Source organism: Anguilla rostrata, chromosome 10, assembly GCF_018555375.3.
Source record: "Anguilla rostrata isolate EN2019 chromosome 10, ASM1855537v3, whole genome shotgun sequence".
In the NCBI taxonomy this organism is placed as follows: domain Eukaryota; kingdom Metazoa; phylum Chordata; class Actinopteri; order Anguilliformes; family Anguillidae; genus Anguilla; species Anguilla rostrata.
This window is the reverse complement of record NC_057942.1, coordinates 11,364,654-11,392,153: the sequence shown is the minus strand read 5'-3', so window position 1 is coordinate 11,392,153 and position 27,500 is coordinate 11,364,654. Positions and strand designations below refer to the sequence as shown.

Genomic DNA, 27,500 nt, shown 5'->3' with positions numbered 1-27,500 from the left:
GTGTGAGTGTGTGTGTGTCTGTGTGTGTGAGAAAGAGGGAGAGAGTGTGTGTGTGTGAATCCAGGGTGAGCCATCACGCCTGAGCGTGTGTTTGGTTGTGTTGAGGTGCCCGTGTCTATGTGACAACACCTTGTGTTTAGACTGTGCTGAGCTGAACCAGTTTAAAGGAAGTGTGCCAAGGAGAGGGGGGCGTGGCCCTCTCGAAGATGTGATGAGCAGCTGTGCCCCGCCCCCGCGTTCCGAGACACCGTCCATCACCGCCATCGCCGAGACGACAGGCGGCCGGCGCTCCCTCAGATCAACCGCTCGTTGGCCAGCGGGGGCGCTGCGGCTCGGCTGGAGTCAGCCCGGCTCTGAGCTGCCGAACAGCAGAGAGCGAGACCCGCCCACACTCCACGAGCTCCAGCCAATCAGCCTCCACAATGCTGCCAGCGCTGTGATCCACCGCTAACATAACACTGTGATCCGGCTGCCCTTACGCAAGGTTCCTTTAAACATAGTAGATAAGACGGCTTCTATCTGAATGAGATTTCTACACAAACATTATTTCTTCTCTAATCCATGTTGCAGTTTGTACTTTTACTAGCATGTTTTCTAAAATAGCTAGCTGCCAAGCTAACGTTACAGAAGCAACCGCACCAGATCCAGGCTTTACTCTCATCACAGAGATGGAGTAATTAACCAAACTTACCCAGTAAAACGGTTAACAATACAATCAAGCATCAATTGCTTTCTCAAACCAACTACCATACAGTTGCATTATACCTCCACAGGTCAGGATGACTAACAGATTGCCAATTATACGCCACTCAATTTTAGAAGATGTGAGACCGATACACCAATGCCTCCTATCTACCAGGTTTACTGATACTTTCAACTAGACGGCTCTGAAGTTCAACAACAGGAAGAAACTCAGAGACCGTGTAAACCGTATTAAGAGTGTAACATACAGAAAGTCCATCGGTAGAGGAAGCCATCGCTGGTCTCCCTCTCCCCACAGCAGGTGGTCGGGATAAGCCAGCCGTTGGCTACCTCGGCTCGGCCCTTTATCTCTGAGCAAACAGAAGCGTCTGATCGCTCCCAAACCGCCGAGCGCACTTCCTGTGTGTGGGCCAGCGAGCTTCTCGCTCCATTTCCCTTTCCCCAGCAGACCTGCCGCTCCTTCCTCAGCTCCCCCTCCTCTTCCTCCCGGCTCTCCGACCCCCGGCCACGGGCCGCTGAGCCGACGGGCCGTTGAAGGCGAGGACGCGCCCCGACATTCGGACGCTCGCGAGGCTGCGCGGTAGCGCGAACGCTCCCGACGACGCTCACGGTCCAGAGGCACGTGGGGCAGACGCACCACCGTGTGGCGTGTTTGTTCTCACCGTTACCGCGGTTATCGACTGTAGCGCACCGCAACCGCCGGACAGGACAATACGCCGCGGGGGTCGGCGTGGAGACCGTGCGGCAAACACGTGAGCCGACGAGAGGGAGTGGCTCAGGGGAGCGACGCTCGGAGGGACAGAGCTGAGTCAGCTCATACGGAGAGGCGCTTTACTTACACAAAGCACCGTCAAACGAGACGCGCGTCACCATGGAGGATCAAAGCACCGAGGCGGGCCTGTCCCCCGACATGGCAGTGAGGACGATGTCACTGCGCTCGCGGCGTGTTGATGGTGTCCTCCGGAGGGATGGGTGAGGGGGGGCGTATTTTTATCGCGGTCGTGACACCGCGAGGCCGGGCTGCGTGTAACGCCGCGGAGAGCCGAGGGAGCGGGGTGGGTGGGGTGGGGGTGTGGGGGGCTGTGAAAGCGGCATTAATAAATAACGAGGGCGACCCAGATCCGAGGGGCCGTGGGGACGAGGGCTTTTGTTCAGAATAAAACAGATACACATAAATAAGCAGAAAAGGCGTGTAACCGCGGGTAGCGCCGCGGCGGGGGGGGGGGGCGCTCGGGGGGGGGCAGGAGCGGCGGGAGAGTAAATCGATAAGCGCAGAGAGAAACGCTTCCCCACCCGCCGCTTCTGAAGGCAGTAACCTGGTTATATAAGCGCTGTCACAGCCAATCACTGTCTGGAGAGCAGCAGAGAGCGCGGGTGAGCGAGGGCGAGCGAGATACAGATGAAGGGGTAGAGAGAGAGAGAGAGAGAAGGGGGTGGAAAAGGAGAGGCACAGAGTGGGGAAAGGTGAGCAGAGAGAGAAACGTCAAGGCACACAAGAGGAAGAAGAGAAGCACAGAAAGGGGGATGAGAGGAACAGAGTGATAAAAGGAGCGGAGTGGAGGACTCAGCTCTGAGAGGGGGTGTGTTTACTGGCCTCACTCTGTGCTCTCTCTGCACACACACCTGTGAGCTGCTCTCTGACCCTGCTGGCCTTCAGCTGCTCCGCTTCAAATAACCACGGGCCCTGAGCTGCTCCTCAGCGCACGGATAAACAGCAGCGAGTCTGAGCCACAGCGCTGCCACTCCGTACAGCAGGCCTGGCTGAGAGGCCCCTCTCAACGCTAGCACTGCACTGCTAACTGAGCTTCAGCTCCTCATACGAGTTTACTGCAGCTGCGTGCATGCTTGAGTGTGTGTGTGCTTGTGTATCTGTCTCTGTCTGTGTGTGCGTGTCTGTGTCTGTGTGTGTGTATGTGTGTGTGTGTGCATGTGTGCAAGGGACAGAGAGAAAAGCATGAGTATGTGCGTCTGAGAAAAAGTATGAAAAATGTCTGAGAATGCATGAAAGAGTTGGAAAAAAGAAAGAGAGAGATAGGGACGGAGAGAAAGAGAGGTAGAGATAGACAGAGACAGACTCTGCTGGGAAGCCGAGACTCTGAGTTAAGGTAACCTTGATTGCGTGCACCTGGCGCTCCACCTCTGGCCCCTCCCACCGCGCCCGTGGAGATAAACGGGAACACTCCATTCCTCAGCGTTCCGCGCGGGACAGGCGCCGGGAGCCCGACCCTGCCCGGTGCCCCTGACCCAGAAACGCGGGCCGCGCGGAGGCGCCGGTCGCAGGACGCGTTCCCGCGCGAGCTACTCCAAATAAAGGCTTCCGCAGGCCAGCCTGTGCGCGGGTCCACCCCACGTCTGCACGCAGACCCTGGGCAAGGCCGCAACATGGCTTCTGCCTTCGCTCTGAGTAGCACATGTTGGCGAGCCCTGGGTCTAAACCCTGTGAAGAGTTAGGTCTCTACGGAATGTCAGTGTTCTAGAACTCCACTGCTCTCAATGAACAGTAGCGATTGTGACATCAGCATTAGAATGTCCTTATAAGGACATTCAAAGCACATAGCTGTGATCTTACTCCTGCAAGGATTAAACACGAAAGTCGCTCTCGCAATGTCAATTACGTGCTGTAAAAATGGTTTTAGCTTGAGATTGTGGCTAAAGAAGAAGAAGTGCATTGTGGTTCGGTGGAATCTGGGTCACGGTCACCGTCATTCATGGAATACAAAAAAAAAACCGACTTGTACCAAGAAGCACCTAGAATCTCATTAAACATTAACCCCGTTTCAGAGTGCAGTGGGTTTCGGTCAACATAGTAGTGAACGTGTGTCAATGATTAACTGCTCTCATTCATCGGAGAGGGAATTTGTAAAAACCCAAACATCCTGGACCGCAGCCAAGGGCAAACAAAGCTGTTACTATGGAATCTATATGCAAAGGAGCTACTGCTTTATCAATACATGTGCACACACACGCATGCATGCACACGCACACACGCACACACAGAGTAATCTCCTGTCATTCATGGATTATTCATCAGTTGTACTGCACCTGGGGTAAGGGATTGTTGCTGATCATGAATACTGCAGACTGCTAATTTTAAAAGCCAGTAACACACACACATACATACATACATACATATATCTCACACAGCAAAAAAAACTCCACTTTTAAATCTGTTTTGCATGTCTGCGAACAGCTAGCCAATTAGCTCATAGTAACACCACTGCAAAGGCAATTCTGCTTTTAAATCAGTTGTGCATGTCTGTAAACTGATGATTTATTGGTCAGCAATTATTTCATGGCAATCCAGCTTTTATGACAAGCACAAACGCCAATAGCTAAGCAAGCTAGCTAGTTATGTAGCTGCCTAGCTAGCACCTCTATCTTGGTTAAATTCAATGAAGTATTGTTAGAGCATCAAATAAAGCATACGGACTATAGATTAGTGGTCTGTTGTGATCAACTACTTTTCTAACCTTCTACCAGGCTGGTTATCGTAGTAAATCCGACAAGCATCAGCCTGCAAGGCAATGTGTGACAAATTACCTGCCTGTGGGGCAGCACAAAACCTTCAGATAACATTAAAGGTGTATGTTTTACAGCTAGCCTCAAAGGCTGGAGCTGGACCCAACCTTGCAGCACTGATCAAAGCGAGGCAAATCAGCCTTGAAAGGAGGATGCTCCAGCAAGCTCAGGAGCACGCTTTCATATCTGACTCAGAGACTATCTACTACAACAAGCCTGGTAGGGGGTTAGAAAAGTAATACACATCTTAAATACATTTTGCGGGAGTTAAATACAGTAACAGTATCTTTCTCATTGAATTTCAATGTGTGATTAAATATACAATTAATAACGATTAATCACATAACTGTTTTGTGACACAAAACAATTTTTATAATGTAGTTGATTGACAGCCCTAATTATAAATATATATATATATATATATATATACCAACAATATACATTTTCTCAATGACATTTACATTTGGAAGAGATTTTCTTGCTGGTATTATGAAATCACACATACAATAAAAAGCCCACTCATCATCGAGACGTTAGCCCACTGAGGAAGTAGTCCCTTACTCACCTTGGACAAGTCCTCAGAGCCGCCCATCTGAGCGGCCTGGCGGTGCCCGGAGTGACGCAGCAGAGACTCCGCCCCCATCTCCAGTCGTGGGCGCTTCATTTCGGCGTACTCCACCTCCGACTGGCTGTTGGGGTCCTGCATGTAAATGTGCTCGTAGCGGATGTGCTGCTCTTGACCTCTGCGGGGAGGAGAGGAAGAGTCATGAGTAAGAGTCACCAGCCCGGCGTCTGCACACGGCGTCCAGACGCACGTTAAGGCATCGGCCCTCAAATTAAATTATCCCGTCCCAGCCCCCGTGCGTAAAAATAAATAAATGAATCATCCATCCGTCATTGGGGCTCTTCGGTTGCTTCAGTTGTGTCCCTGCCAGCCGCGCTTTGAAATGAATACGCGTCTGCCTTTTAAAAACGCCCGTTAAGATAATCCCACAGCGATTCCTGGCAGCGGTGGGTCTCTGATCCACCCACAGCCGAACGCGGGAGCGTTTTCGCCTCCCCTCCCGAAACGATGGGGCCGCCGCTCGTCCGCCCCCTGCCCCCCGTTACGACGATGACGGTCTCCCGCACGCTAAACAGAGATAACGGCCGTTGGGGGGGTGGGGGGGGGCAGATGAGATTTGACGACGCGGCTCTTGAGATTAACACCTCCGCTCGTACCGGCCGGGCACAGCTAGCGTGCTAACGTGCTAACGTGCGCTCCGGGCGGAGACGGACAGACAGGAGCGAGACAAACGGCTCCGCTGCGCGAGATTCACGGCGGCGGGTGTAACTGCGCTCACGCGAAGAGTTCTCGAAAAGAACGAGGAGTTCGGTGCGACGCGGGGCGAACTGAGTGGGCGCTGAAAAGTTAAAGGCCTGTAATTACGCAGACATGCAGATGTGAAACAATGGAGCCGCTGCTTCCGCGCGTCTGAGGCCATCTGGCTCCCCGCGACGCAGCGGGTCGTAATTTTAGACCAGCGCGGTTAAACGGAGCGAAAGGAACAACGCGGGTCAGCGGCGTTCTTCACACGGTTGGAAATAGCCGAGCGGTGGCAGTGACGGATGCGCTCGCTCGTTAGCGGTGCTAGGAGCGCTTTGCGTCGAGCTGGCTGCTCAGAAGCTGCCTGCACATCAGCAGAATGCTGCTCCACGTACAATTTTCCCTCACCAATGCTGTGTCTATTATGACACGGGGGGGGAATGCAAGAACCATCCCTAGCTCCCTTTAAACTCAAAGTTTGCCCCATGTACCCGAACACTTTCTTGGTTTTCTTTCAGTTTCTAATTGACACATCAAGGCAAGTACATGCAATTGAAAATTTGTCATGTTTTCTTTTTCTCTCTTACGGTTCATAACCAGTCCTTCCCTCATACCGGGCCAAAAAACACAAAGATAGAGCTCGCCAAAACTCGTGAGGAATTCTCACAGATGGTGAAAAGTCGGCTTTTTCTGGTGGTGAGGGGTGTGACAGAAACCTCAAAGAATGAAAGAGTGTCCACCTCAGCAGGGTGAATGAAAATGGAATCATTAACAAAGTAGAGAGAGGACTCCTGGAACGGGCCAGGGACCACAGCTCTCATTAGCTTATTAGCTCACACCACCTCATTCCAGAGATGGCGGGCTTTATGTGTTCCAAAATAACCGCCTTTACTAAATGAACACCAATTACTCAAAATCTCATCGTCCAAATAAATCCTTTTAGAGAAAGAATAAATAAAAGCAATATTTTATGTGCCAGAAAATAAATCATCCTCTGATTGCTTGTGTATGTGCAGAACTTATGAAGTGAATGGAGATCGCTGGGGAAAACTCATTAAGCATGTTTGGTAACTCGGTCTCCAACGCTTCTCTGTGCCAGGAACAAGCAGGGGAATTTAGGTCTAGCTGCTGAGATCTAAAAGCACTGGCTGGTCAGGTGTTAATAAGCCCCTTTTCAACAGAACCTCCAGAGAAAAAAATCCTGTTGATCATTATCCAGGCAACCAATGGACAAACAAAAACCCCCCAACAGACTGCTTTTAAAGAACCGCCACACCATTCGATGCTATTTTTGATTGTCAGTGTAATGTGAATGCTTACATAAATGGTGGAGCATTCTGAAGTTCCTCCTGTAAGCCAAAAGGCAGACTCTACGCCACCAGTCAAAGCCACAACCCTGTCTTAGTACCAATCAGGATCCTTAGAACAGGTGAACACCACACCACAGCCTGCGGTGAAACGAAATGGACAGTTAAAAACCGTGGTTTCGGCTACCAGTCGAACGCTACACTGCACATCCCGGGTCAGAACCCAAAGTCATACGCTGGTTCTACATGTGAACACACCCAGAAACAGATGTAGCCCACTGAGTATCCAGCCGTGGCCTTCAGCAGCCCGCCAGGCCCACGCGTTCTATTGCAGTCTCACGGCTCGATGCACATGGGTCTCTCGGCAGCGGTTGCTTTCTCAGTTGAGGTACTGGCTGTGTCAACAGTAGTCCTCGCCAGAGGCCGACACCAACCTTTCATCCGCTGAACAGCTCACGTCAAAGTCAAAACGGAGATCCCATTCTTTTTAGCGCCTGGACTCCATTGCTACAGACACTTTAGGGAAGGGGCCCTCAAACTTATCCGTTAAGGGCCGGTGTGGGTCGAGGCTTTTGCTTCCCAACCATAGAGTAACACGCCTGATTCTGCTAATCCAGGTCCTTTGCAAAGACTCTAGTGGTCGATAAGTAGCGTCAGATGTGAAACTGCTTGGTTGGAACAAAAGCCTGTACCCACATCTAACCTTTCTGGACAAGACTGAGGACCCTTGCTTAATAGTGAGCGGCAACTGACATGATCCCCAAGCTCACAGGATGATGGGGGAAAGTCTGAGAGCCAGCTGGTGGGTTCGTACACTAATAGGACAGACACCGGCAGGAGAGAGGGCAGCAAACACATCAAGCTGGAAGATCTCCCACAGAAAAAAAAGGATTTCAACACCAGGGACTGTGTAAAACAAAGACACCATAATCACCACAGTGTTTTGCCGTTTTGCAAAATCATCTGTTGGTGCGGTGTTGGTGACACGTCACTTGTAAAATGTATTCTGTGATTTAGGAACACCACCCATGTCAGTGCAGTCAAAATAATGTAATACATCAAGTGTATAAGTTTATCCTGGTCTCCTGGACCAGGAGTTTTATACTTCCAGCTACTGTAGCTCCCCGTTTACTGGAATCAGCAAGCAGGTTCCACTTTTTCCCGTCCTTCAACAATGCATACACAAACAAAGTGAGACTTACCATTCATACCAGGCTATGATTAATGGCACTGTTATCCATATCCCCACATTTGCCATTGTTATAACGCTTATCCTTATTTGAGTACACACTAGCATTACTGCATTTGACCTGCCGCTAATCAACGTAAACATTTCCTTTTTTGGGTTGAGTCCGCATGCTAGACGTGACATCACCGGCAACAGCGAGCAACAAGGTTGTCAGGGAAACAGCGCAGGTCTTTTGTCAACAGTTAGAAATTCTTACGGTAAGATGAGAAGGGCATTCAGGCAGAACGAGCCCGACAATGCAAACCCGCGGAGGAAACGCCCCCGCCTGGCCTCGTCCCAGAAGCGCACGCACAGGGCCCCTGAAAGAAAAGCGCTCTTTCGTTCCCTCTCGCCGGTGACGTCCGGCCCACGCAAACGGGGCCTGGTTTTGCCGGAGACGTATAGAGCGACCTGAAAAAGTCACACGCACCTCCTGCAGGCCTGTTTCTTCCCAACCTTTTAGCAGTCAGTGATTCATCTGCCCTTGAAGGTTGACAACGGCACCCTGTCTGAGTGCGATTCTCACCGGTGTAGTATAAACACGCGGCTACTTTTCCTCAGAGCTCTTTCTCTGCCAGCCTGAAGGCCTTTCATAGTGGGACCAGACCAGGACGGCAGTTCCTGACATGAGGTAGCTCCACAGCCCCAATCCCTCCAGGGGCTCAAATCCTTCCTGGACCCCTCTCATTCCAGGGGCCCCACTTATTCCAGGGCCACTCCAAAAGGCCCCATGTTCATGGCCTGGCATCTGCCTTGTTTTCTAAGGTATGTTCATTGTTTACAGTGTTGGGAAAAAAAGTTTATTGGCCCAACACTCTAATCCACAGCAAGTTACACTTCAGTTCTATGAAAAGAACATACGTGAAACAGAGATCACAGGAGTGACAAAAAGTCAGGAACAACAGAAGAAAAGAATGACAGTAAAAATTCCTAACAACCAAAACAAAACCAGTAAAGGTTCCCGGTAGACAAATTAAAACAGACACTCTTCCAGCTATATTCACAAAGCAGCTAGCCAAATATTTACAACAAACAAATGGTGCTACTATAAATCATTCGCTTCCCCGTAACCTAGCCCAATCGCTACACTATCTAGTACAGACAAAATTGTGGGGATTTTATTGTAAAATAGACTGCTTTTTTTCAAAATACTCGTCAATAACAACACATCTGCTCAGGCCAGAAGCACCATAATGTTCCTATAGTGAAATGCTAGCTGTTTCTGGTTCATAAAGATTAGACTCAATCCGTGTATTGACTGGAGGAGTCACCACTCTACGAGGATGCTGGGAATATCCTGCTGAAACCTGGACACTCCTGCTGAGAGACAGATCATTTAGCAAGAAAAAAGATCCATCACTTAAACCATTAACCGATCATGCAATATTTATTCATCTCAAGCTCCTTTTTACACATTTTGGCTGTTAATATCTCAAGCACTAATTACATTCAAAGGGGTGTTATGTTTAATATGTTGGTACGAATACACAATGTTACATCGCACGATGACTACGTCTGTACTTCTCTGATGTCTCAAGTCAAGGCTGCAATCGGTTTTTATCCCTTATTTAAGCACAATATTATAAGTTACATAATCGAAAATGCCCCAGATCTAAACGGAGACCACCGCCCGAGAGCTTATCTCTAAGTGGCGTCTAATTGAGGTTCGCACAAGAGGCCAAGTGGCGGTATCAGACCACAATCAGAGCGACGGCTCTGAAATTCAAACAGAAGTCCAGAAAACGGTGTCGCGGGCCAGATTCTGAGAGGTCGCGCCAAACACAACCCATTTAAGCGCCACGCTAATGCGTCTCTGGAGAGCGGCCATGTTCGGCCCCGGCGCCGCGCTGGAAAGGCCTTCCGTCTCGGGGGCCCGCTCTGTTTTCTTTGCGCCGTGCGTATTTGTGCACGCGAGCTAGCGACGGCGCGGAACCGGGTCTGCCAGGGACTCCTTCCGACTCGCCGCAGAGGCCCCAGAGGGCTATTAGAAAACTCCCCGCCTGTCCTGCTGCCGTTTCTCCGTTACTGTTCGTGTCCCCCCGAGGGGAGGCCTGTTCTATCGGCGCGATCCGTCCACGCTACGATAAAAACGTGAGGAATCGCTCCTCGGCGTCTCGTGGAAGAGCTGCGGACGCCGCGGCGTGGAGACGCTAGCGTCTGCTCCGCGCCGCTCTGAGCACCGCTGCCCGGCCGTTCGCCCGCGCGCCTTCCCCCGTTCTTTACCGCCTGCGCGTTTCCGCCAACTTATAATTGCAATTTATAAATTCCACACGTCTCTGCCATGGATTCCTCACTGCAAGCCCAGTCCCTGCAGTGCAGATGCAAAGCCTTTATCTTGGATAATGATGTCATGCATAGGGAAATTCAGCACAGCCTAAGATATGATTAGGCACGGTAGGGGGTGTGGGGGGGGCTGCGGTTGTTCTTACGCAATCAAACAGGCCAGCGATTTTGCATGTGGAAGGTGTCTAGGGGTGGAGTCACACAAGATAAATGAATCCGGCTGCCCTGAATGTAATTGCTTATCGTTTACTGCAGTACGAGAAAGAAAAACTGCTGTTGTGTGCCACCACCCACACACACACACACACACTCTCTCTTTCGCACTTCCTCTAATTTCCACTGAGGCTTGCCTCTTACATAATCACCATCAGGCGCTCTGTTTCTCTTTTTCATATTTCTCTCTGCTCTATCTCTCCGCTCACGCTTGAGCGCGCAACATAATCTGATCCCCGGGGAGGATTTGTCGGAAGAGAGAGAGAGAGAGAGAGAGAGAGAGATGCAGAGCGAGGGGGCGGGAGGAGGGGGGGGGAGCGGTGATACCATCTGACAATGGGCCCGTTTGAGTCGGCGCTGCCAGACCCCTTTGTGAAACGAGGGCGGATCACGTGTGGCGGTAATGCGCGGTTATCGCCCCGGCTCTGCACTGGCTCCGCCCCCCCTGGAGGAGGGGATCTGCCGCTGTGTGCAGGGGGGGGCAGGGGGAAATAAAAACCTCGCAGAGGTGCCAGGGCTACAGGGCAAACGAGGAGAGCAGGAGCAAACCTGAAAGCCACAGAGCAAACGTCACTCTACGCTCTCCGCTTGTCCAGGCTTGACGCCTTCACACAGAATCCCTGTGAAACTTCACCTTTCTAAGAAGGAACTGCGCCCTGCCTGTTCCACAGCCATTCAGCAGACTTGGGACCTGGGTTATGACTTATGGCCCTCATTGATTTCCCACAGTCTCTCAGAGCAGCTCAGACTGAGCGGCCAGGGCAGAGGTCTGTACTGAACAGGCGAGTTCGAGTAGTTCCAGCACATTCCGCAGCACCAGGAAGTGGCACTTAGCGTGCCTAAGTGTGGGAGTTGCAAACACACAGGAGAAAGTGCCGGTGAGAGGGCTCCAGATGACACAGGACAGAGGGCATGTGACAGGAGGGGGAAGCGGCGCTCTCTCTCCATCCCGGTGCATGACCTCTGAGTCACGTGACCGCACTCGTCTAATCAACTCCCGTGTGCCTCGGGGAGAGGGCGTGTGTGTGTGTGTGTGCGCGTACATTTGTGTGTAAGTGGGTTAGTCAGTGTGTGCATGTGTGCGAGTGAGTTACTCTGCGTGTCTGTGTGAGTGTGTGTGTGTGCCTGTGCATGTGTGTGGGTGTGTGTATGTGTGTTTACGTGGGTTGCTCTGAGGGTGTGAGTGGGTTACTGTACGTATCTGCACGAGTGTGTGAGTGTGTGTGTCTCTCCCTGGTCTGTATGTGATCTATGTGGTGTGGGTGTGGGAAAGGTGCGTTGGGAGGGGAGTGTGAGAGTGAGGGTGTGGTGTGTGAGGGGGTGTGTGTGTGTGGGGTGGGGCCCGGTCTGACTATTGTGATCTTGAGGGCGGGCAGTCAAGGGCCGGAGGTGTGTGAGAGAGGAGCGGGCGGAGTGTGTGAGAGAGAGGAGCGGGCGGAGTGAGGCACGCGGGGCTGTGTGAGAGAGAGGAGCGGGCGGAGTGTGTGAGAGAGAGAGAGGAGCGGGCGGAGTGTGTGAGAGAGGGGGAGGAGCGGGCGGAGTGTGTGAGAGAGAGGAGCGGGCGGAGTGTGTGAGAGAGAGGAGCGGGCGGAGTGAGGCACGCGGGGCTGTGTGTGAGAGAGAGGAGCGGGCGGAGTGAGGCACGCGGGGCTGTGTGTGAGAGAGAGGAGCGGGCGGAGTGCCGCACGCGGGGCTGTGTGTGAGAGAGAGAGCGGGGCGGAGTAGTGAGGAGAGGGAGCGGGCGAGCTGAGCACGCGCGTGTGAGGCGAGGAGCGGCTGAGTGTGACAGAGAGGAGGCGGCGGAGTTTCTAGGGCAGGAGCCGAGGCGAGTGCTGTCAGCGAGGGGGGGGCGGAGGGGGAGTGGAGGACGCGGGGATGTCCTAGCGAACAGAGCAGTGCGAGTGTATGAACTAGAGCCGCGTGGGAATCAGCTCAGCCTATCGACCCCCATGGCCCAGTGAGCTGAGGGAAAAGAAAGGCTGTTAACCCTCTCGCTCTCGGCCGAGACGCGGGCTTTGAAAGGGCGGCGGGCGACTCGAGGAGCGAGGCTCCTCACAGCGGCGCCACGCCCGCGCCTCGGCTCCTCTCGCCAGTCTCACACGGCGCTTTGTTCGCGCGAGCGGCTCTTGATGCGAGGCGCTGAAATAAACCCCGCCCCTCCCGCAGGTCACCGAAGGCCCAGGGCATCGGAGAGACTGGCGCACAGAAAGAGGAACTGGGCACGATGATGAAAGACAGCGAGAGAGAAATAGCCGGGGGAAAAAGAGGGAACAAGCGTGGCAGTTCCCAGTACCGCAACGGAATCGCCGACACCAGGGATGACTGTGACATTTCAGGCCAAGCGCTGGTCCACCTCAAGCGGTTCCACTTCCCCAAACACACACGTGGCTCGGTTAAAACTACAGGAAGTCGAGTCAAAACTGAAATTAAATCATTTGCATGCCAGTACCTCTGTGGTTTTCTGGCTAAATGAAGATGCTGGTTAACCCTTTCTTAACCCTTTTTTAAAACACCTTTCATTTTCTGCTATAACCGTGCTAAATCTCACTTAAGTAAACATTTTTAAAAATAAATAATCAATGTAAATCAATTTTTTTCCCAATGGCACTTTTAAGAAAAAGGTTCTCTACTAAAAAGCCATGAAAAATAGAAAAATATCATTAGTAAATAAAAACTTATAAGCAACATTCAACTAAATGCAAGCTTGAAAAAAGTAGGTAAAACAGGTGTAAAAAACAGGGAGCAGCTGCTATACTTATTTACAGCCTTTATTTAATCATTGGCAAAGGCAGCCTAATATATAAACGTCATTCTGTTTTAAGAGTACTCAACACAAGTTAGACCAGCTAGATAAATTGGTGCTTACACAAATGATCCTTTGAGCATACAGTAATATGCTGGTTATATTACATATCATTTTATTTCATAACTTAATATTTTACTAAAGGTGTGCAATGAGAATAAACCATGTCTTTTGCCGTTGATAGAAAATTGATCATTTTGGGCCAAATTGGATGTGGGAGTAGAGTAATTAAATCAAGCTGGAGTGCCACATTTTCATCAGTAAAAGAGAGGCTCCTCTAACTCACTGAGGGGAGATGAACAGGCTCTCTAGTTCCTGAATGAGGGAGAAATCCAGTGGAGAGCACAAGCAGCGTAAAATGACTGAGTGGCATGGGTCATGGTTTCAAAGATTAAGATGCACTGCTTGCAACCCTGTTTTGCGTTTCATCAGAACCAAAGGACCATGAGGGACCGGAGCCTGGTGGTTGGGTGGACAGCCTGACACGGAGGCCGTACGGAGTGATAAGCAGGTCACGGTGCTGGGCTGTGCCTGGGGGGGAAGGAGGAGCACGATGGAACCGGTATTGGCCGACTTTGCCGGTTATGCGGGGCGGTCTGGCTCCCACGGACACCGTTACTCTGGGGGAGCTGCCGGTCTCCCGCCTGAATGTGAGCGGCCCGGGGAAGAGCGTCCGGGGAGGGGCCCCGGCGTGGGAGGGGCCCCAGTGTGGGAGGGGCGTACAACGCCTGAGCTCGCCGCTCCCTGCACCGGCGAAGAGGAGCAGAAAGCGGGAGTGCGGAATGCGAATAAGCGGGATGAACACTCCGCGGGGAAGGAAGGGGAGACCGGGGGAGGGGAGGGGAGGGGCTGTATCAGGCGGGGGGGCCCTGATTCGCGGAATGAGCGCCGCGCTTAAATCAGTCAGCTGATGGCTGCGGGCGAGCCCTGCGGCAGCCGTCACATGGGCTCTGAGGCGCTCTCTCTTCTCTCCTTCGCTCTTTCCTTCTGGCTCCCCATTAAAAAATGGAAGTGTGTTTAGTGCCTGGAATGCAGGAGGTGTCAGACAGCAGAGAGCGTGCCAGAATGGGGTTTGCCGTTGGGAGGGGAGGAGGGGGGGCGGGTGTGCCCCTCCAGGGGGAAAAAAAAGAAACAAATGCAAAAAAAACAAGAAGCATGGGAAAAAAGGGAAACGGAGCTCTTCTGGCTCAAAGTTTCGAAGGCGTTTGAGGCCCCGGGCGTTCTGGGCGAAGAAAGAATGTGAGCCTGCTGATCTGTGTTTAATCTCGCCGAAATCAGGCTGTGACAGGCAGGGGATTCGGCCCCACGGAGCACAGGGCGTAGTGTGTGGAGAGCAAGCATGTGTGGTGTGGAGTGCGTATGGTGTGGAGTGCATACGGTGTGGAGTGTGTGTGGTGTGGTGTGTAGTGTGTGTGGAGTAGTGTGGAGTGTGAGTGGTGTGGAGTGCGTACGGTGTGGAGTGTGTGTGGTATGGAGTGCGTATGGTGTGGAGTGCATACGATGTGGAGTGTGTGTGGTGTGGAGTGTGTGTGGTGTGGAGTGCGTATGGTGTGGAGTGTGTGTGGTATGGAGTGCGTATGGTGTGGAGTGCGTACGGTGTGGAGTGTGTGTGGTATGGTGTGTAGTGTGTGTGGAGTGTGTGTGGTGTGGAGTGGAGTGCGTACTGGTGTGGAGTGTGTGTGGTGTGGAGTGCATACGGTGTGGAGTGTGTGTGGTGTGGTGTGTAGTGTGTGTGGAGTAGTGTGGAGTGTGTGCGGTGTGGTGTGTAGTGTGTGTGGAGTAGTGTGGAGTGTGTGTGGTGTGGAGTGCGTATGATGTGGAGTGTGTGTGGTATGGAGTGCGTATGGTGTGGAGTGCATACGGTGTGGAGTGTGTGTGGTGTGGTGTGTAGTGTGTGTGGAGTAGTGTGGAGTGCGTACGGTGTGGAGTGTGGGTGTGGAGTGCGTACGGTGTGGAGTGTGTGTGGTATGGTGTGTAGTGTGTGTGGAGTGTGTGTGGTGTGGAGTGGTGTGGAGTGCGTATGGTGTGGAGTGCGTACAGTGTGCTGTGCAGTGCGTGCAGGGCGGAGGGTAGCCAGTGAGACTGAGACTTTGGCAGCTCCCGCCCCGCAGCGTCTCAGAGCCAGCGACCGCATGGCTGTCCCGTTCCCCCTGCAAGAGGCCCGGGCCTGGAGGGACAGAGAGCCCCCCCCCATCCTCCCACACACACACACACACACACACACACACACACACACACACACACACTCACACACACTCTCACACACTCTCACACACTCTCACACACACACACACACACACACACACACACACACACACACACACACACACACACACACACACTCACACACACACACACACACACTCACACACACACACACACACACACACACACACACACACACACAAACTCACACACACACACACACACTCACGCCACCCTTCCACACACCAACCGACACGATTCTGTCACACACGCGTCTTCAGCCTAGGACCCGAGGGGGAAAACTCATTCAGGAATGCTCGCTTTGAAGACAAACCACCAACCCACACACAGTCAGGTTTCTTTAAAAAAAAACACAAGTGATTTTCAAAGAAAGAAGAAAAATCTACTTTCTAAGAGGAACTGGCCTTAATATCGCAAATGGCCCACACATTACAAAGGCAACCTGAAACAATGGTCCCTTTTTATTTGAAGAAAAGACCCATTAGCTAGAGGCTTCTCTTCTACTTCTTTGCCATGCAAAAGCCCCGCTTTTCCTATTGTAGCCTTAAAGGAATAAAGAACTGAAAACACAACCAAGCCTCTTTAGCAGGCCCATGGCCAGACTCACCCGAGAGGGGGGGTTAGATATTATACAGCAGGAAACCGCAGCGCGTTTCACCACCTATGACCTCATTTCAACTTCCTGTTCTAAACTCGGTTGGTTAGAGAGCAAACGCAACGCTACCACACCTGCATACGTCTGTGACGCTGATATGCAGAACTAGCTCGCATTTATACACGTTCATTTAGCGGAAGCTTTCGCCCAGAGCAGCTTACACATCATCACAAACAAGGCTAGGTAATACAACAGCACAGATACATAAAATTACATGTAAAACGATCAAACAAAGTGCAAGTGTAAGAAACAATGCTACACTGAACAACGATGAAAACGAGTATGAACGCGTATGAAACAATGTTCCTTCAATGTTCACTTGGCTCTGATATACGTCCAGAAGACACAGTGAAGGGAACCGACTCAAAGAAACCGAAATCAAAAGGTGCACGAGACCAGCCAACCTCGTCGAACTTCCTGGGCATAGAGCTCAGTTCTAAAGAAGGCGGCGTATTCTTCCCCCAGATGACTGGAGACTGGTTGGGTGGGTCACACGAGTACAAAGCAAGATTCTTGAAAAGGAGAAGCGGTCTTCTTTTTTTTACTTTGTTGACAGAAAGGGCTACCCAGGAAGCTAGCAAATACTAGTTAGCTACCTCACTATTGCAAAACAAGCCACGTTTTTGGGTGTCACGTGCATTTCAAAGGCTTGCAAGGCGCTGGGGTAGCCTGCCAAAGCACTAGGCCTGAATTTCTATCTGTCTGTCAGATAATATAATGAATTCTCATCCTACACGGAAAATAGTATCAAAACCATTCTTTTCAGAGTCCCATCAAGGCTAGAAGTAATTTAAATTGCAATTGCACACCATTCTATGAAAACCGAGATACAATGGATGTTTTTGTGCGATCGACTCCAAGCTCCAGCTCTTTCTGTCATCTTGACTCACTAAATTAATTTGCATTAGACACATTTTTTGATGAGAGCAAAATGACAGATATGCTCTATAAATGACAGAAAAATGGTAAAAAGTTTTTCAGCAAAAATCTCAAAGTAGGTCAAATTTGAGTTGGTGCAAGCCATTTCTCCATAATAACAAGTAAAATCTGCCACCATCGCTTGTAATAAAACTTTTTTCTGCAAAAAATACGTGCCCACAAAGATATTTCTCATCTCTCTCTGGATCAAGTTAGTGCCAATGTGCAAAATTTGACTCAGTAATGTTGGGTTTGCACAGGGAATGATGGTGCCTGACCGCTTCCTCCAGTACACCCGAGGAGGACCAGACTCGACATGCAGTGCATCTATATTATCACTTTTTATACAGTTTTTATGTTCCTTTTTTGTTTCAGGGAAGTAATGCTTTCGTAGGTTTACAAACTTGCATAACCTACTGGCATGTTTACTCTGCAGAGCTGAATGTGTACAATGTAAATAGAGGATTTGTGGAGAGAACGTCACTAATATAAACGTTAACGAACACTGACCTGAATTAATGACTAATGACCAATGTATCTGAATGACTAACGCTAACAGATCCAATCAATTGATAGGGGAATGTGAGAGAATCAGTGATAAAAATATTTTAAACTGAAGAATAACACCATTAAAACAAAAAAAGTAAAGCTAAAGTGGAAAGGCTGGGATGGGACGCTGTTAGACGCTTACCTCTCATTCCCAGGCTGGAACTCGGACAGAAGGGAGGGTCGACGGCGATGGTGAGGCTGGGACATGGCTGCATGGGGCACGTGGGAAGTGTAGTCCCGTGAGTGAGAGTGGTAGTCAGCCAGCCCTACTTCCTGAAATACAATAGTACGCGGTCACATTCTCATTCCAATGCAGGACCAAGAGCTCAGCTAACAGATTTTTCTCATTGAGGACAGTTCAGCTGACGCTATGGAATGTCACACCAATGTTAAGACATAGCGCTATACATGTACCGCACAATTAAGACATAAGATTAAACGATTCATTGCAATTGCAAGTGTTCCCATTTCTGAAACCACATTCAGTTGTGATTTGCAGACGGTGTCATGTCCTGATGGACCATTTGCAACAATTACTTAACAGTTTCTAACTAGACACTAGATATTTTTTCCAACCATTTATTTTGCGGTAGAACTATGAAAGGAATCACGTCCCCCTTGCTCTCTCTCTCTCTCCCTCCCTCATGTCTGGAAATGAAGCTTTGTCTACTCCCACTCCTCCCTGGGTGACCGGCCAGGTCCGAATGTCTCCCCTCATCTATCCGTCTCCGTGGCGACAAGCCGGAAGAGCGAGGGATTACCTCCGAGGGCGGCCGAGGGCCCGGGGAGGTGACCCGCCGGGTGCCTGTCTTTACCAGCGGGCGAGCGGCGGTGCGTACGCGCCAAAGCTTCGCCGCGCGACGCACTTTCGCTTCGGGCCCCCGAGCTCATCTCTCCCCCCCCGTCCCACACAGCTCACAGAGCGGGTTATATCCAGTCCCTTAATCAATTATTTAACAAGCTAAATATAAACTGCGTGACTCCTGGACGGGGGGGGAGGCGGCCCCGCTCTTTCTCTGAGGCATTCAGACAGTAAACGCAGAGCGCAGATCAGGGAAACATCCCGGATGGATCAGGCGCAACCAGCCGAAATGTGCGATTCAATAGCGCCGCTGCTGCAGCGGCTGCTCCGACTGACATTTGGAAAAGGCACGTTCGGGGGAAGGAGGGAGGGAGGCGGTTCAGCGTCTCCCTGGGTTATGAGATAGACGCATCTGCTTTGACATTACCCCAGAGAGTCGGATAACTGCATAATGCAGACGGGGCAAGAAGTCACGCTGCTCTAATGAGTTCAGGCTTGACAGGCAGGTGTGCGTGTGTGTGTGTGTGTGTGTGTGTGTGTGCGTGCGCACTTGTGTGCATGAGAAAGAGGGAGAGAGAGAGAGAGAGAGAGAGAGAGAGATAAATAGAGGTTGTTACATGAGCCCTGGGAGGAGCCTTTGCCCTTTCCTGGCCAATCACAGCGCAGTATGAGCGCACCTATCGGGGCCCAGCTACTTCTGAAGCTCAGCACTCAGACCTTCACACAGAGTGGGACCATTTATTTCATAGCGGTTCTCAACAATAATTCTCCATATAAGCTGGAGCACCATCAACACCATGCCTGAGAAGCACGGTAGTGCTGTACAGTAAAGCAGAACCGTCATCTTCCATAATGATTTATGAATTATGATGTTATACGGCGCAACGCACACAAACCAAAGCCAGGGGTCTATACATCATACTGATGCTTCTGGAGTCTGAGGCCTCAGAACCCATAAAGTGGGGTTTGGAAATAAAGAAAGTGAGCGCAGAGGAAGTACAGCACACCAGTCACCAGCTCCTCAGTTCCTTAACCTGCATTCTGAAATTATTTCATTTCCCATTCTGCTTTTATCTGCTGATCGCAAAAATGTGGCAGAGAGGATTAATGACCGTCGCGCCTGTAAACACATTATTAGACATTAATTCAGCGGATCCATTCAGCAAAAATGTACAGCAATTAACTCAAAGTCCCAGGATGCAACTTTCTCATAAACACAAAGCAAATTAATTTGAAAAATGTTCGTTTTGTGGGAAAACTAACTTCTCTGTGCAGGTATGAGGAGATGACATGGCGTGGGACGCGGGGAGGCTAATTAAACTGCATGGAAGCGGAGGAGGCTAACGGCTGCTGATAGCACAAGCACACAGACCCGTCTCTGCGTAGCGTGTCAGGCAGACTCACCGTGTGCGCCCGGGCCAGCTGCAGAGGCAGGCCAGCGGGGTTGCTCAGGTGTCTGGCGTCCACGGCCCGCCGGACCTGGGGTACAGACTGGGGGTGGGAGGACATGCTGGGGGGCCGAGGGGCGGGGCTGGGGGGCGACGGGTCCCTCTACAGGCGGCGGGTAGGCATGGCTGCGCCGCAAACCTTGCGCATCGTGTGTGTTTTTCTGTGACCAGAAATCTGGAAAAACAAAAGAACGACATCAGTTTAGGGAAAAGGCTAACGTTGGCATAGCATGACATTCCAGCATATCGTGCACCATGTTCAGGAGCGGGAGGTATGGCTGACAGGAAGCCGTGCGGTGCACACGGTGCGTCTCCGGAGCTGTGGAGGGACTGAGAGGGCCTCGGCGGGGGAAAGCGTTAGCAGACCAGCCTGGCGACCGCTGGGCGCGGAGCCACTGATGAGATATCCATCGCTCCCGCCGGAGAGAGAGGAGTGAAAGACCTCACACCTGCTCGGGCCGGATGCGTCTTTCTCTCCGCACCCAACAGGCCCCTCTCTCTCTCTGTTTCTCTCTCTCTCTCTCTCTCCTCTCTCTCTCTCTCTCTCTCTCTCCCTCTCTCTCTCTCCTCTCTCTCCTCTATAACTCTCTCCCTCCCTCAATCTCTCTCTCTTCTCTCTCTCCCTCCCTAAATCTCTCTCTCTTCTCTCTCTCCCTCCCTCCCTCCCTCCCTCCCTCTCTCCCTCTCTGACTGGGGGCTCTGTTTCCCTGGCAGACAGCTGATCTGCTCCTGCTCGGAGAACAGGCCTACACTGTGGCCAGACAGTCTGCCGGGCGGCCTACGTGCAGACAATAAATAAAATAAAGAAAGGCGAAAGGAGCGACAACTCCCTGACCCGACGCCCATACCCCCGCCCGCGCCCCGACGCCGCCGCTCTAAAACTCCGGCGGAAATGGGATCGCTCGTCCTTGACGACGGAAGATCAGAAATAAACAGCGAGGCGGGAGCGGGGAATAAGAGGGGGGTAATCCTCTTACGGGCTTCAGGCAGATTCCTGCACGGAGAGAGGGGGGGTTCTGTTGACTTGCTGGGAAGTGAACCTTTGTGAGATCAGCGTGTGCAGAACTGGGTGAAACGGCTCTGGCTTTAACATCAAACCCGGGTTCCGCGGAAGCTCGTTTCCTAGGGCGGAGTTTTTTTTCTTTGCACAGCTTAATGCGAGGAGGACCGTACAGTGCAGACAGACCACGAGGAGGAGAGCCAATGAGAAATGGCCACAATTACATCAACATGCATCGACTTTAACTCGTTTACCAGCGCTTACTCTCAGGACCAATGTCGCACGTCCGTGGTGAATGCTGGAAATGTGAAAGCGCACGGCCACGAGACCCGACGCTCTGACCCAGCTCTGGGGAGGATCAGCAGGGCGGAGCGCCAGCGCCCGGCTTTAATGACACGGCATGTCCGAGAGAGCGCCGCGCGCCCAGCTCCTGTTTAAACAGCCAACAGCGCGTCGGCGTGGAGTAGCGACGCGGTCAGCTCCTGGATCTCCACACGTTCCCCCCCCACACCGGTAACGGCGCATGATATTGCCGCATATTAATGGCGGGAGTTTCGCCGTCCGCCTCCGCGCCGCGGAACGTTCGTTTACGGCTCCCGTCGTTACGACATGTCACTTCCTGGTGTCTCCAGTGACCGATGTGTCTGCGGTCTGGCTCTGCCCCAGACTGCTGGGAGTTTCCTCTCTGCTTCGTTTTCACCGCAGAAAAACAAACACTGACGACGGAACAGCAAGCAGAAAAAAAATCTCACACCAAAACTCACGAGACACATTAACTTCTTTAGATCTCTCTTTCCACTGATCCTCTCGGAGCTGCCCAAAGTTAATGTTTACTGAGGACTACCAATAAAAACTGGATGAGCATTACTACAACACACATAAAAAAATGTGCACAGACAAGGAAATTCAATGCAAAGGCCATTCAACACTCTTAGCTGCGTATAAAATCTTTGCTGACGGACTAAATTATCCCTTTAAGGCACTGGCTCAGTTTGTCGATGATTATATGAACAATTTCACCCCGCTCGCTTAGAAAATCATCTGACCCATTTTTATAATTTACTATAAACAAAGGGGGATTTGCCCGTTACAATTCATGGACTTGCTCCAAAAAGGATTACTTAAAACAACAATTACAGTAATACACTGCTTGAGTAACTGCCCCACTTACAGGGTTAGATTACAATGCGCCGTTCACAGACTTAACTCCCATGATTCCTGTGCTCCACACCGGAGCCCGAAACCATGGGCTTTCAGTGGAGTTCATCAACGGAAACCATTTCCATCAGATCTGAATCTGCCGAAGACCGCCCCGCTTTTCGTTTCGGGGACGTTTACGCCAGACCTCTCCGACGGCGCGTGAAGGCTTATGAAAGCACAGGAGCGTCCGCCATTTCCATGCCGGGCGGCCGAATGACACGCCGCTGCAGCATTTGCATGGCTCATAAGTGTACCGCCATTAGCAACGTTAATCCGCTTTGCTGTGGTACTGACGCTGCCCACATAAAACCTGGCTGGGGAGTTAGAATTAGATCTTACTTAAAGTTTGTATTACTCAAATTCATTTCAAACTAGCCTACTTGTTGGCAAGTACCAAAATTCATATTTATCTATCTACATTGTTAATTTGTTAGGTGATCCAATCATTTGTGTTTCCGGTTGGTTGAAAAAAGTTGTTTTTGTGAAGTACTGCACCGAGGGTAACAAAAATAAATTTTATTAAACTTGAAATTGATAGGCCAACATCTCTAGCATACTTCTGGCTCATTGTTGTTTTGGTAGTCAGCACAGTAAATTATATTTTTAGTTTTGAAGAGATTAGATCCAAAGGTCAATAGAAGTAGCCTATATGCTGCTGAGTTTTTGGATTTTGATATTTGGTGATATCTGTGAAGATGGCATATAGAATATAGTCAAGATATAAATACCCGGAATGTGTTCTCTTTCAAAGACCCACATCCTCATACTGAATCTTCCCCAGACTGCATAATGTAATCTTAATGAAATTGCATCACTCTACCACACTGGAATTGCATTACAATGCGGCAGACTTTTTTGCTTTATACAACAAAACTACCGGGAGATACTACTACGAGAAGACCAGGGCTCAGACAGAAAAAGGAAGCTCTGTTCTTCAGTTGCAAAAAGAAAAGGAGAACCTGCTGGCCAGGCGACAGACGCCCAATGGCTGTTGAGTTCCGAGTTCTGGGAAGGAGAGGTAGCATTCCAGAGTGTGGCATGTGACCCTGGCTCCCCCGCCAAAAGGAGGCATTAACCCCCCCCCCGCGGCCCTTTCTCCAAGCCTCAGAGCCATGACCCCTATTGCTCCATCTCAGGGAATTGGGTTTCAGTACGAGCCCGACCTTACCCTGGGCCTGCACCTATCCTGGTTACCACTGCCCTGTCAGATGAGCTAGCTTTGCCAGATAAGCAATGAACGCACACTGGTTTGATTTAAGCAAATCTCCACTGTGATGGGCTTCCAAACCCCCACCTTCTGATTTTCAGCTCCGAAAGACTCCAAAAGAGTATTCTTCAAAAGGCAAGCACAGCCATTTGATTTCTGATGAGACGCAGGGCTGCTGCTAGCTAGCTAGCTAGCGGATAGCCGTGCGGAAGCGGGGGGACTAATTAAAGCATCAATCTGTCCAAGTGACTTTCCAGATGGGGCGGTCGCCGAGGGCGCGGAGTCTGGCACGTCTCGCAGGTGCGGCGCGCTAGCCTAAGTCTCTCCTCCGCGCAAAGAAAGCACAGAGGCAATTATCATTTGCATGCCTCAAAGTGCGACATATGACAGTCTGACAGGAAGGGGGTTTAAAAAGGAACAATCCCAAGACGGCTTCAAACCCAGGTGTGGCCCAACGTTGCCTGGAAAGCCTCAACAAACTAGGATATGGAAAGTTACGCTTTCTGATTCTCTTCACAGTTTCCACTGAAGAAGCCACTCATCCTCAGAACATGTGGACTTAATGGGTCTCCACTGTATCAAGAGTGCATCTGCAGCATCTAAACCACGGGTGTAAAGGCTTTGCTGTTAAGGGCCGGTGTAGGTGCAGGTTTTTGTTTTAGCCCCGCACTCATGTACCTGACTGTGCTTATCAATCCTGACTGAAGACCATGCACACTGACCCTTTTCAGATGAGACTGGACACCCCTGATCTAATAAAAAATAAATACAAAATGCAGTGGCATTTTCAACTGTGTACCAAAATTAAGAGCTGAGATGAAGAAATAAATGTACAGAGTTCAACAAAGTTGCCAAACGATTCCATAAAGAGAAGGGCACTTCCCTTTATTTCTCTCCATCCCTCTGTCGCGCGGTTTCGTTTCATTTCACGGTTATGTGAGGAGTCGTGTTAGCAGAGCGGCGAGCGGGGACCTTGCAGGAGGAACAGAGGGTCTTTGAGAAAGCCAAGAGACGGGCCAGACAGCAGGGCTCGCGCCCGCGGAGACGGGAGGGGCCCGGGGGTCCAGGTGCTCCGCTCCTCCTCCTCCACCCCCCACCCCCCCGCTGAGCCCACGCTAACCGCGCCGCGGCTCATTAGACCTGATCAGCGTTCGCTCGGCCCCGCGCGCCCCTCAGCCACACCACCTCACCGCTCGGCGGGAAAACCGCCATTCTAATCGACTTCTAAAGAACGGCACGTTTCCAGCCCTGGAACAAGAACCAGTTGGAGCAGCTGCTCTGAATAGCAACCTACCCCGATGATCTCATGGTAGTACACACAAAACAGGGAAAGCAAATAAGCCAACCGTAGACATTCGCTTAGACATAAGCAAAACACTGAGCTCAGGAGACGACCAGGTCAACACTGAGCTACACCGCTCAGAGGAGGCCGAGGAAAGGAAGGGAGGAGGAGAGGAAAGAGGGAGGGAGGGAGGGAGGGGGGAGATGGAGTCCTTTTGTTTTCAGGGGCTTTTACAGTTGAGATCAAAATGGCTGAAGCGGCTCTGGGTGGAAAGAAAGAAAGAGAGAGAGAAAAGGGATACTGCCCTGTCATAAGACCCAGAGGGAGGGGGGAAACCTGCATAGAGAGAAGTGACAATAGAAGGCCATTGACATAAACAGAGCGCCTCCCCAGCAGACAGGAGGCGAAGCTCATGCGCTGGCACCGGCTCAGACGCCCACGGGCGGGAACGCCAGGCTCTGCCAGCTTCCCGAGTGAACTCGGTCACCCCGGCGCTCTCACACGCCACGGCTGCACCGGAATGAACCCGCGCCGCGCCGCGCCGCACACCGCCGCTACCAAACTCTACCTACCCTCCTCCCCGCTCTGGGATGGGCCCCCGCGAAAACGAAGGAAAGTTTTAAAAGGGGCACTGAACGAGCTAGGCGGTAGCTCTCGAACCACGCTCTATTGGAGCGGTTCCCTCGCGGGCAAACTTGCCAGAGACTAATGCCAGGAGTGCGTACAGAACACGCACAACAAAAGCAGGTGAGAGGGTGTAATGGACAGACGCACACCTGCAGAACAGCAGATTACGAGACCTCAGACGTTTGATGGGCCTTAATCTCAGCACAGAGACAGCAGCTCCTGGGCATTCAGACGCTCCATGTTAATCCCTCTGCTCTGCTAGCCTATTACTGACCAAGTACCATCACTTAACCTTACAAACTAATCAACATTATTTTACAAACACTGTGCATCAGGCCACATCGACCTGACCAGTCTCACTGAAATAAAATCTGAGGGGAACTCTCCATGGAGGGGAATGGTGGGTGCCAGTAAAGGGTTTTCCTCCCTCTCTGACCAGTGCGAACCAGGGAATAGAAAGTTTTGGGCAATCTCTGTCCACACTTCTCACTTCACACAGCTGATGTAACCGCTGCCGTAGAGAAGACAAAGTGGAACCGGTGCTCTCTGCATTCAGCCAGATGCTTAATGGCTAAATTTTAATTGGCAAATTAACTAGGCCTATACCGTTTAAAATCCAAGGCTAATGAGCTGCTCCTGTTTCTCTTCGATCATATGTGCAAGAGCTGAAAATTTGACTAGACTAAACACTTTTTTTTGAACGTCGATACGTTGATACTTTGCGGGTTCAGATAACTAATACTTGGGGGGTCGAGTCACAATTTATTCCAATGCTGGAGAATGGATGTGCCTGAAGTTGCAAGCTATTTCCATTTTGCACATACAAAATAATCACTTTTTTTTTTACATCACAAAATTTGAAAGTGTAGTGTGTTCATTTGAGAGAAATAGAAAGCTATTGACTGAAAGACGCCTGATCTTGATCCTGGAGCCAGCGAGAGGGATTTGAAATCAGTAAGGACACTGCATCAGTCGGGGGGCATTTAAAAGGGAGCAGCAGTCAGCTAATGAGCTGGCAGCTTCAGACTAGCAGGCTCAACTTAAACCGCCAGCCTGGTTAATGAATAAAATCATCCATTAACGTGCGAAACATCCAATTAAACGAGCTTTTACTGCGCACCGGTAGGTGTTGTGCTCTTAATTTCAGTATGCTACTCCCTCAGAACCGAGCTCCACTCAACAGGCTTTGAGAAACCAGCACGAGTGCAAGTTAAGGAGGAGTAGGTGTGCATACATTTCTTCCTGTTTACTCTCAGTAAGTGGGCAGTGAAAGCGCTACACGTAGGTTTTTTTGTTTCCTTTAAACAGAATCTGTAAAGACTCTTAAGCTGTAGTTCCCCTGCTGACTGGCTGAGAATTTGAAGGGTCTTCGGGGACGACGGTTCCAGAGCACAGAACCAGGGGAAAGGGCTTTAGGTCTGACGCATGGCCACCCACAAGCCACGAGCAGGATGACTTTCTGAGCCACCATTATGTCGCCCACATCGGGCTAGATACGCCCACAGCTTTACAGAGTTACTCAAAAAGAGCCCAAAAAAAAACACCGCTGCCAATCTCCTGATCCCCTGAGACGACTTTTTTAACTGCTTCAAGCCTTATCTGAACGCTTTAAAACGCAAGAAATTCTCAGTAATATCAAACGCTGAAACGCTGTGTCGGTGCCGAGCGGATAGCGCGTGAGGTGGCGTAGGCGGACGCTGGCTAACGATCGCCTGAGTCTCGCGCGCTGAGAACTGAAACAGGGAAGAACACGGGAGCGGCGATCAGACAGCAGAGTAAGCAGAGCGAGCGGGGGGGTGTGGGGGGGGGGGGTGAGAGGAACCGATACGACTGAGCGTGCGGTCTGCTCTTCCACCCGTCCCCGCTCCGTAATGACTGCGCCCCGCCGCGTTACCCCGTCTCCGCTTCCCGTTACCTGACCACCGGGTCGCTCCGCAGCCGTCGCGCTCATCGCGCTATACCTCGCCGTCATTCGCCCAGCTGGAGCGCCATCGTCCGCGCCGTTCTCATCCCGGGCGGTTAGGAAACGGGACTGGAGAACTCTGCCAGCTTTAACTACCCCCCCACCCCCCCACCCCCCGTGCTTAAACTGCAGGGCAGTGGGATTGGGGAATCCGGCTCGAGCTCCTGTCGTGTGACTGTTTATTTTGTTCTTGTGAAGGCGATTCTTCCTTCAATGCCCTTTCAAAAATAGGGAAATACGCAAATGTGGCGCTGCATGATGC

The 27,500-nt window shown here is 51.2% G+C and overlaps 1 protein-coding gene across 17 annotated transcripts in view; it reads right to left on the bottom strand.

Moving 5' to 3' along the window:
- The window catches only part of ncor2 (nuclear receptor corepressor 2), a 141,566-nt gene that overhangs the window by 82,025 nt on the left and 32,041 nt on the right, over window positions 1-27,500 (bottom strand). For 16 of the 17 annotated variants that reach the window (XM_064354036.1, XM_064354052.1, XM_064354048.1 and 13 more), the window contains exons 2-4: window positions 19,916-20,134; window positions 17,852-17,982; window positions 4,787-4,964 (exon numbers count right to left, since the gene is read on the bottom strand). In XM_064354036.1, coding sequence (XP_064210106.1) covers window positions 4,787-4,964; window positions 17,852-17,982; window positions 19,916-20,020 — 414 coding nt within the window. In that variant the 5' untranslated portion in view covers window positions 20,021-20,134. The remainder of the gene's footprint in view (window positions 1-4,786; window positions 4,965-17,851; window positions 17,983-19,915; window positions 20,135-27,500) is intronic. The other variant, XM_064354051.1, reaches the window with a different exon arrangement.